The sequence below is a fragment of the Octodon degus genome, unplaced genomic scaffold (genome assembly GCF_000260255.1).
Source record: "Octodon degus isolate 3935 unplaced genomic scaffold, OctDeg1.0 scaffold00026, whole genome shotgun sequence".
In the NCBI taxonomy this organism is placed as follows: Eukaryota; Metazoa; Chordata; class Mammalia; order Rodentia; family Octodontidae; genus Octodon; species Octodon degus.
In genome coordinates this window covers 8704699-8715969 of record NW_004524602.1, presented here as the reverse complement: position 1 = coordinate 8715969, position 11271 = coordinate 8704699, and the positions used below count along the sequence as shown (strand labels likewise).

Sequence of the window (11271 nt, the reverse complement as noted above, 5' to 3'; positions counted from 1 at the left end):
CGGTCCCTGTGCTCTGCTAAGCTTGTTCTAAGTAGGTGCTTTAGACCACTGAGCCATCTCACCAGCCCCAAGATTTACTTTTAAAATGAACATTTACCCAGGCACAGTGGCTCCTACCAGTAGTCCCAGCACTTGAGATGCTGAGGCAGGAGGATCACTGTGAGTTTGAGACCAGCCTGGGCTACATTAAATGAGTTCAAGCCTAGCCTAAATGCATAGTGAGACCCTGTCAAAAAAACAAAACAAAAACCTAAAGAATAAATAAATAAATAATAAAGTGAAATCTGGAGCGTGGCTATCATGTTGAACTCCACGTGAGTCCTGGTTGCCAAGCACCTGTTGGCTTGATTCCTTGACAGCAGTAAGTCTGGAAATGGGCTAGAAGTTAGCTCACTTGCCAGGTTTTATTTAGGTTTTCAGGCTGGTTTAATCTAAGCACAGCACAACTGAGCTTAATATTCAACAGTGTGCCATACCCTGAGATTTTCTGATAAGTTGTCGTCTATCTCTGTGTGTCTTCCTGCCAGTGCACATAAGCCCTGGCTTGAAGGAATGTCTGCTCTGTTTGAGGAGAAGGGCCTGGGACACGGACCTCCTCGCTTAAGGGCCCACTTGCTCTGCGGGTGGGGGTGAGGAAGGAAGAAGGAGGAGAGCAGAGAAAGCACCTCGCCCTCCAGGTGCTGGCACCGCGGAGCCACCCTTCATTCAGAATGCCTGGGACCCAAGGGGTTTCAGGTCTCGGGGTGCTCGTGGTTTGCCAGTGGGGCCTCCCTCACCCTCAGACGTGGAAGTTCGCACTCTCCACGGTCCGCATGCTACTTCCCAGCACTCTCCTTCGTGGATTTGGCGCTCGGCCGACCTGAATCAGGCCCTCAGGGTCCCACCACCCACAGCGCCCAGCCCTGGGTATGCTGCTTGCCCTTCCCACAATCTCACACGGTCAGTTTTTAGGGATTTCATGCCCCTGAACAAAACAGATTCTGTTCACACGTGGATCGAGTATCAACGAGTCCACAGTTTGGGACCCAATTGTAGGCGCACAAGAGCATCGTTCAGTGAATGAGCACATCAGCAATGAGTGTATCACTTTCCTGGAATACCGAATGCTCGTCCATCAGGGTCTGAATTAATGACATAATGGTCAAGCTCTGTTGTCATCTTTAATTAGGAGCCAAAAGCCAAATGAAGTTCTCAAGAATTTTTTTTTTAATTTATTTTGTTGTTGTTGTTGTTGATAACAGGGTCTCGCTACACAGCTTGGACTCATATTGATCTTCCTGTCTCAGCCTCCCCAACACTGGGATTACAGGAGTGTGCCACCATGCCCAGTTTCTGGGCCTGCATGGCGTGCCCACTGGCACAGCGTGTGGTGCTGGCAGTCGAACTCAGGACCTTGCACTTGCCAGGCAGGTGCTTTGACTGCAGAGCTATCTCCCCAGCCCAGGAATATTTTTTTAAGCAAAGGTCTTTTCTTTTTCTTTTTCTTTTTTTTTTTTCTTCAGTTACATACTTAGGCTGACCTTCTTGTGGAGAGAAAAAAAAAAAAAAAAAAGCCCTTGACCTTTATCTGTTTAAACTGTCTACTTCAACATAGCTTTAGGTCACATGCAGTATGAAAGATTCTATGGAAATCCTGTGTACATACACACCTCCAGTTTCCCCCGTGTAACGGCTCAGTATCCCAATCAGCAAATTGACTTAGACACAAGATACAAACCACTGACCTTATTCAGGTTTTACTGCTGTTCCCAGCACTGTGTGTGTTTGAGAGGGCGTTAGTAGCAAACATTAATGGCATAGATCCTTTTAAAGCCAAGAAACATCATGGTTTCGACAAAAAAAGTGTCTCAGGCTGGGGGTGGAGCTCTGTGGTAGTCCTCCCCTCAGATAAGGCCCGGGGTAGACCTCCAGCACCACCAAAATATGAAATCCCTTAAAATACGGGTCTCTCCCTTAAGGAAATCATTCCAAAATCATTGTTTTCATTTCTGCTTTCTGATTTGGGGTATCTGGTGTGTAGCCCTGCCTGCTTCCAAGGCCACAAAACACACTTCCTGGCAAAGTTACTCTGTGTGCAAACTCATGGCTGCTCAGGCTGAGCCTGAGCCTCCGCCTCCTCGTCCTCGTCCTCCCTCTCCTCCTCCTGCTCTTGAGCAGGTATGTGCATACACACACATGCACATTTTCTGCGGCCTGCCTTTTTTTATGCCTGAGTACCTTACTGACAAGTGCTAATAACAAAATACCCAGAGTCCAGTTGAAGTTAACATACATTAAACATTCTGAACTTGTCCTTTTGCTCATAGATTGTGCATAATTAATAATTAAACAGTTTCTGTTGTAATGGGTTGACCTTCCTGAACTGTTCATTATTCACAAGGCAAAGGCATCACTCAAACTTCTTTCCCATTGTCCCTTGCTCTTCCTGGTGCACGGCAAGCTCGCGTTCTGGTGGCTTAGCGAGAGGGGCTGACCGGTTGCCGAAACCTCTGAGACATGGAGGCTGTCCTCCTAGAGGGCCACAATTGTGTACTGAAAAGCTTTATGGCAGCTGTTTTTATATCCCCATCGCCTCCTCTAAAACAAGATCCCGGGGCTGGGGAGATGGCTCAGTAGAATAAGCACTTGCCGGGCAAGTGCAAGGGCCCGCGTTCAATCCCCAGTTCCGCAAAAAAATAAAAATAAAACAAGATCCCGCTTGCGTCCCCTTACAGGCTCTAAAGTTAACTTGGGACTGGACTCCAGGCTGAGGCTTTTGGTTAAGGTTGTGTCCGCTCTGCCATTCTGCGCCACCATGCTTAGAAGTTCAGCAGAAAAGTGTCCCAACAAGCCCTTAAAGTGAAGTGTGGCACCCAGGGTCTTAAAGAGTGACTTTTATTAACAACTGCAGGTCAGTTTAAGCCAGTACTGAGAGTGGTGTAACTGCTTCTTCAATTCACGTTTATGTTTTTCAAATGCATTTCTCCAAACCTTATTTTACAGAGGACATTTTTGATAAGTAGCAGCAACCACTTTACTGGATTCTGTGGGTTTCCTGTGATGGTCCTTGGGCCCCCAGAGCCCCTCCAGGATGGGGTGGTTTCCTTCCTGTGAAGCTAGAGGCCACAGTTAGTGTGTACTGCCTTCCTACCTTCCATAGGTTTGAACTAAGTAACAAATAGGTTCTTTCAGCCAGGGAGATAGCTCAGTAGAATAAGCACTTGCCTGGCAAGTGCAGGGTCCTGAGTTCAATCCCCGGTATGGCAAAAAAATTAAAAAAAAAAAAAAAAAAAAGGTTCTTTCACATCCTGATCTGCACAACTTCTGGTTTCATTTTCTTTAGAAAGAGGAAAGTATGCTACAAAACCCTTCAGCACGGTGAACATCCTCAGCTGCCCTCCTTTTGCCTACGTACTTTTGTGGGCTTGGAAGCTCTTGGAGACCACTGTTGTCCAGGCTTGTGTGTGTTGTCTCCACCACCCCCTCCAGCCAGTCTTGTGCAGCTCAGAAAGTTTCTTCCTCGATGTGTGCGAGAGCTGTAGGTTTTGAAGGAAAAAGAAATACCCGGCATCATCCATGTGAGATGAGCAGATCCCCCCTGCATCTTTGATGAGTGATTCTTTGCAGATGAGATGAGAATCCACTTGCTGTGGTTCTGCTAAGTCGACTTGGGCTAGCGTTTTCAGAAGTGAAATAAATTATTCATGGGAACCACCCAGTGTTCCTTAGTTTTATAATATGAGAAACTTACCAGGCTACAATATCAGGTCTTAAATAAAATTAACTACCCATGCAGGATGTCACTTTTCCTGGTTTTGTTTCTCATCCAGGGTAAAATGACATCTTCATCGAGTCGCCTGGTCTATAATTCATCGATTTACCCTTTGTATCTTGCTCTGAAATGAAACCCACATTAGCATTATGTGCTATTTCAGATCTTGGAAAAAAAGAAAAACAATCCAGAATTTTAACCATCTTAGTAAATATCCAGCCACGTTAAAAAAGCAAGTAGGCTTTTTTTTTTTTTTCCTAAATATTGCATTTTAAGGCTTCTGCTGGTCAGAATCTACAATTTCTACAAACTTCAAACTATCTTTTTTTTGTATTTTTTTTTAGGGAAGGGTCTCCAGAATGTTCAGGGTCTCACTACTAGATTGGACTCGTAGTGATCCGCCTGTTTACAGCCTCCCGAGAGCTGGGATTATAGGACCGCGCCAACACGTCCAGTCTCATTCACCTCTCAGTGCGCTCCAGGGGCGGGACTGGCACGGCACGCCTGGGATCAAACCCCCGGCCCTGCACCTGCTTGTAGGTGCTTTAATCTGCTGAGCTATTTGGCCGGCCCTTTGAACTATCGTTTTACTCATCGTGTTTGAGACAATAAAATGTCATTTCTTGAACTGGTCCTGGTAACATCTCACAGGCCCAGTGATATAGATGACTTTCCTAAACAGGCCACCACTGAAATTGATACCATGTTTTATTTCTGCTCTTCAAACCAATGGGACTTCTGTGACCATTTTACAGCACCTTTATTGAGTGGCGGTCATGCGTTGTGCGCCGCGCTACTTTCGAGTAGCCCATCCCCCAGCCCCTGGCTTTCATGTTGTCTCTCTCTAGTGCCAGCGTCTGGTCCTTTGAACTTAGTGAGATTTTATTTCACTCCAATTTTCCTTCCTCCCTGAAAATCTTTCTCTACTGATGAGAATTTTAAGTTTAGAATACTTATTATTCTCTGGATGAATAGCATAAATTCAGAGAGGATGAGTATGCAAAAAAAAAGAAAGAAAGAAAGAAAAAGACACATTTTGTTCTTATTCTTCTATCAACCTCTTGGAGATGCCCCCCCCCCTTTTTTTTTTTTTTGGCTGGTTTGACCCTCTCAGTTCCTTCTGATTTAATTGTATTTTCCAGCAGTTTCCAATTGTTTGAATTGGAAACAAAGCCTTAATAAGAGTTCTAGTTAATTTTCTGTCTTGTAATTACCGATCTCATTTTTCTGATAATTGGCCACAGCAATTATATGTATATTTACTAATCACATAGGAGGCTGTGCGGTTGTATCCGTGTGCCGCCATTGATGATGGCACGCATATTGCAGAGGTGCTTTTATCATCTTCTTTTTTCCACTACATCAAAGCTATTTCCTCTCGTTCTCAATAATGAATACATGCATGCATCTGACACAGTTGTGTGCTAGAGAAATTGTTTGGCTCCCACCAAATGCTGCATGCTCTGAGTTTCTTGCCTGCAGCGCTGGAAGGTTGTATGTAATGATATATTGCTCATCCAAATGGCCAAAGCACTCCAAAGCACAGTGAGATTAAAATAAGTCATTCCTTTGTTAATTTAAATAGGTGCATGCATCATACTTTGCAGGGCACTTTGTGTAGGGATGTCAGGGAGGAAAAAAGGCGCCGAAAGGTATTTTTAATAGCAAATGAGAATAGATGAGAACAGAGCCATTTGCAGCTGCCTACTTTGCGTGGCTCTCTTGTTCCAACTGTAGGTCTAATGAGATGACTGCTAAAGTACTCTGCAGTGTAATTTCATTACATCCTGAGCTGTTACGCTATAAACACAGTGGCGCGCTCTGTCATTCCTGGAAAAACTCCCTAAATTCTTAAAGCCCTCCTTTGCAAATGGAACTGGGCTTTGAGCACGTGTCATGCACTTGTGCTCATGGTTACTATTTGTTGCTGGGCAGTGGCCTGCTTCTGTGGGTGTCTCCCTCCTCCGCCCCAGTTTTGGTTGGTCGTGGAGGTGGAAGTCCCTCGCTGTATCCTTATCCACCGGCTTCCTCCTCCCGTGAGCTGGCCTAGACTGGTGAATAGGCTCGATCCCTTTTCAAGGAACAACTTCCCTTATACATGCCTTTCTATTAAAGTGAGAAAAAAAATCTTAGCCACACATGTACCATCTAGGGGCAAGCAGTTGAGAGCAGTCGAATATACAAATAAATGTAAATAAACAAGAAAGTGTAAATAAATAACAAATCCAGTAAAAGCAACAAAGGTCAACACAAGAATAATTTCCCAGCTCCTTGTTAATTGCAAGACCATTTGTGTGTTACTTAAACAATCATTAATTTCTCATTTACACTTTCCCTACCTTCCTTCCTAGCCCGTGGCTATCATTGTCCTTTCTTCACCTCCTCTCTCTCTTTGCTCTCCTGTTTCTCACCATTGTAAAATGTGTGTGGCTGGAAATTTGGCATTTTCTTGCCTAAATGTGTGGAAGGAGGGTATAGCCAGCCCTTTCAGTTGGATGAGGCCTCAAGTCATTACATTCACCTTTACTCTGCCCCTCTGAAGGGGCTGGGAGGGGGTACAGGGTGAGGGGTGAATGGAAAGAAAAAGAATGGTCCTGACTTCTGGTGACTTGTTTTTCCTCCATCACAGGATTCGCCCGTCCTTCCGGTTGGAGAGTTCTCCGAGCCGTTTGTACATTTCATCACTCAGTGGTGAGCCCTTTTGCAAATATGCCATGCCCTCAATGTAAACGCTACATGCCATTAACTCGGCCGCTCCGGGAGACCTTATGGCTCTCCCTGCTTCCTTTTGGAGACGGGAGGGACTTTGGGGCCTTGGGCAGATGGGCAGCAAAGCCAAAGAAATTGTTTAAATTATGTAAACGTTATTTACACAAAGGTCATAAATGGACTTCCGAGGCTCCGACTATTTTAATAAACTGCTGGGAGTCAGGCTCCTCCTTCGAGTACAGGCACTATTGCTGTCCTGTTGGGGTGGGTTTTTTCCTAAGAAATGTGCAATTTTATAGCCCCTATTGAACAGACATAAAGCTTATTTTTATTAATGTAACCTCAAGTTACCCATAAAACCGCCTGTCACTTGGTGGAAGCAGCATAGTTTATTCATCGGATTTTCAGTAAATAACTTCTCTGTGGTTGTATTTTAAACACAATACTGGGGTCCCATTTTCTTGGATTCTGATGTTTGAAAGCCGATGAACACACAGTTCCAATGGGCCTACTTCATCCCGTCAGGAACCGAGGAAAACCAGGGATTTAGACCCAAGGGCCCCTGCGCCTCCAGGTAGCCCCTTCTCATTGTATACCTGAGGAAACACATTTTTCTGCCAAAGGGGCCTTTCTGGCCCTGGGTCTGGTTCCTCCCGGCAGAAGCATTCTCTTTTATTGGCCCTTTCCCCACCACCCACCCCCCTCTTCTGCAGGGCTCCTGTGGCCTCCTGAGGCCACTTCTGCACTGCCCTCTCCCTCACCCCAGTGTGGGGAATTACTCGGGAGAGCGGAGGAAAATAGGAGCACGGAATGACAGTCCCCAAAGCCAGAGACAGCCTGGGCGACCTTCTGGGCTCTTCATAAGCACCATAGCTCCTCGGTCCTCCCTGCATCACCCCCCACCCGGCAATGCCATGGTGTGTGCAGACCCTGCCAGAGGGAGCTGTTGGCCCTGGGGCGGGTGAGGTGGTGGTGTCAGGGACCCGGCTCTGCATTCTTCTCCTGCATGATCCATCTGATGATTATGCTAAAGTGAAGCCAAGAAATATTCCTTAATATAAATGTCAAGCGTTATCACCTTTTTGACTAAGTGTAATATGTTACTTCTTAATAAAAATGTCCTACAGTGTATATAACACAGGGAAAATGTGAGGAAGAACCCCTCCCCTCTTAAAAAAAATTTAACAGTTTCTGTTTATTTAAAGTACTTCTATAACATTCTGTGGCTTTGAGACTGTTTTTATACCGCAAAGTTTTTGTTTCCAAAGTATGCGATGCCAAGGGGAAAAAAATACTGATTAAACACTGGAATCATGAGCTATTTTGAAGCTCTTTTAATGATGTGGTAGCCAGTATTCAGAAACATATATTCACCTCTTAATTTCCCTTAAATGGAATTCCTAAAAACACTTAGAAGTACATCATGGGGGGGCTGGAGAGATGGCTCAGTGGTCTAAAGCACCTACTTGAAACAAGCTTGGCAAAACACAGGGACCGCGGTTCGATCCCCAGCACCACATGCCAGCCAGACCCGCCCCCTGGTGGGCTGAGCTGGCCACACACACACACAATAAATAAATGTAATAAATAAAAATAAATAAATAAATAAAATGTGTTTAAAAAAAAAAAAAAAAAGAAGTACATCATGGGAATGCCCCACTTTGCAACACACAAATTGAAAAACAAACCTTGCAATTGCTTTGCTGCCTACAGCCCTGGCTTGAGCTCCATCCTCTCCGGGCTCTAGAGACCTTGAGTTTGTGACAGCAGGGTCATCTCTCTGTGTGGTCTGAGACTAACCTGGGGGTGTGACTGGGACGGGCAGCCAGGAAGAAAAGTGGACAGAACTTCACTGTCCACCTATCCAAAAAAATTAGCCGTTATATAAAAGTTTTATGGAGACAGAGCGAGGGATAACCTGTGTTGAAATTTCCACACATGTCAAGCAGAAGCAGAAATGATGATGGGTAATAGCCTTGTTTCCCCAAGAGATACAGCTACTTTGGAATGTCAGATTAGGACTGTTACCAACTCCACTGATGAGACAGCTTGAATTGCTCGCTAATGGATGCGGTATTCCAGAGGTGCATATGTTTATAGGGAACACAAATGTCCTCAATGTTATTAATGGTTCATAACTACGGCTCTTATTTACCAAGTGATCATTAAATCTCTCTCTTTAAAAAAAGACACTGTCAGCAAATGAAGAGACCGCGTGGAGGGTTTCATTTCACGTGTCAGAGCAGGCCTTATGCAGACAAGGCATCTGTGCTCCTTTCCAAAGATCAGAGCAGCAACCTGTTCTCCTGGCTTCTTCATAGACACTGAGTTTAGAACAAATACAGCCCTAGAGTGCGCAGCTACCCATAAGCAACTCTGTCCATTTGGTCAGTGCTTTATTTCATACCTGAATACATGCCACAGCTACTAATTATGCCAATTGAATGGAAGGCAAAAGTATTTTGCGGGGCCGGGGAGATGGCTCAATAGGATAAGCGCTTGACTGGCAAACGCAAGGATCTGAGTTCAATCCCCGGTTCTGCCAAAAAAATAAAATAAAAAATAAACAAAAGTATTTTGGGTAAGGATTCCTTAAGCAGCTTAAATTTAGCTGTCCCGAAGCTGTTGAATGAATTGTCAGCTTGTAGCCAAGAAGAATGGAGGTAGAGATGATGTATAAAACCCACTTGTAATTTTGTGTCGCTATCTACCAGATTCGGGACCTCTGTTACTTTTTCTTTGGGAGTTGTATGGAATGAATGAGATGTTTTCTCATTTGACTTGACAGTCCTCTTTATTTTCTTATTACATAATCCCAGTTTTTAAAAAAGACATATATTGTTCCTAAATTTAAGATTGAGATAAATAGATAACTCAATCTGGAAGAGATTGTTGCTGCTATTTTTCCACATTAATTTCAAGTGTTGAATTAGAATAATTTTTTTTTCTTTTTCTTTTTTTTTTTGCAGAACCAGTGATTGAACTCAGGCCCTTGGGCTTGCCAGGGAAGCGCTTATTTCACTGAGCCATCTCCCGGGCCCCAAATTAGAATAAATTTAAATTTATCTTTACTGCAAAATTAAGTTTAAAATAAAAATGCTTCTGATTCAGAAGGTCCTCAGAAATCTAACCACAGGCCAAAATAAAAGGAAAGAAAGAATATAGATGAATACTTTGCCCAAAAATTGACCATTAGTGATTTAAAAACATCGAAATACAAAAGCAAATAATGGCGGAAATTAACTGCAAATAATTTACAGATTATATAGATAATCTGAGGGTTGTTTTTCCCCCACTGCAGCATGCGAAAACAGCCAAAAGAAAGGCCAGCACCAGAGGAACTGATGGTAAGTAAGTTTTCTTAGTTACATTAGAATTCTCCAATTACATACTTATGTAACCTTTTGTTAAAAAGATTAGCTTGGCATTTTAGCAACCCACCTTCCCTGGAAAGGTAACATCGTTGACTTCTTTCGGGTAGGTCTTTCTGAAGCTTGTGCCTTCTGATTATTGTTTTGGCTCTTGAAAACCTCACCACTACTTTGAAACAGAACTTCCTCCTTTTACCTCCCTGAGCATCACAAACAGCATGGGCCACTCTGTCCCTGCCTTCTGCACCTTCCAGCAGTCAGAGGCCCGGGAGCAGAGAAGACAGGCGCCATGTGAAAGCTGTTAGTGTGGTGTAACAGGAATGCGGGCTGTTGTGTGGCGTCCTCTCGGATTCATTTGGCAGTGAGATGAGCTGACGGCATAAGATTGAGTTACTGCCCATCTTTGGTCTTTCCTCAGACACGACAGGGCCACAAGTACGGTGTTCTTAGTTTTGAGGGAGCTTGCTTTGATTGCAAATGACAGTTTGTACTCAGGCCGGGAGAGGAACAGAAAGGCTCCCTAACAATTCCCAAATGGTCATTTATTTGGGGCAGATTGTTGATTTGACAATGAACAAGCTGTTAGGATGACGTTAGGATGGAGCATTAGTAAGTAATAATTACAGTCTCCTCTTGCCAGTGTTGTATCCCGCTCCCTGCCCTGACGTGCCACCAGCCTGCTGATTTTCTTCCATCTTTTACAGCTACCAGCCCAGAGGTTTCGTTCTTTGCATTCCTCTAATACTCTCAAATGCCCAAACTTCCATGTAACGCAGGTTTTAGCCTACGTAGAGAGTACTTTTATCATGTAGAGAACTCTCCCACTAAGTACTTTACTCCTTAGTATTAACCCTGGAGCAAGATCTCAGTTTTCATAGCAGTTTCAAGTTAAAGTTCACCACTGAAATCTCTGCAGTTTATAACTGCAGCTGTCACGTCTGGAATAAACTGGTGTGGGTTTGATTTATTTTTTTATCTCTTTGATGGTTGGGAAATTCTTGCAGTTAGTCACATTTGAGAAAACTTGGAACAGGTTCTAGAGACAGAGACCCATTTACCTTGTGCATTATTATGCTACGGCTGGGTGGCTCGGCTATTAAAACAAAGGAAGAAGGTTTCATAAAACAGATATCTGTTTGTAAATGCATGTCTCAGTGCTCTGATGAATTGGCCACTTATAAATAAAACATCTGCAGATTGTGTGCATACCCAGAAATGTGTGCAGATGTTTGTGTGGCTAAGGAACACCTCTCCAGGGTGGCCAGCCTTAAAGATAAGGCCGAAGGGCGAGCACTGGACTGCCTTGGAAGCAAGTGAATGTGATGTGTGTGTGAGGGAGGGAGGGAGGGAGGGAGAGAGAGAGAGAGAGAGAGAGAGAGAGAGAGAGAGAGAGAGAGAGAGAGAGAGAGAAAGGTCTTTTTTTTTTTTTTTTTAAATTTT

General features: G+C 44.1%; 1 protein-coding gene across 3 annotated transcripts in view; it reads left to right on the top strand.

Annotated features, from left to right (window-relative positions):
• Positions 1–11271, top strand: part of Map2k5 (mitogen-activated protein kinase kinase 5) — a 278062-nt gene that overhangs the window by 235567 nt on the left and 31224 nt on the right. For 2 of the 3 annotated variants that reach the window (XM_004628792.2, XM_004628790.2), the window contains 2 exons: positions 6381–6442; positions 9762–9807. The exons of the other annotated variant lie outside the window; for it this stretch is intronic. In XM_004628792.2, the coding sequence (XP_004628849.1) occupies positions 6381–6442; positions 9762–9807 (108 nt within the window). The remainder of the gene's footprint in view (positions 1–6380; positions 6443–9761; positions 9808–11271) is intronic. 3 annotated transcript variants of the gene reach the window in all.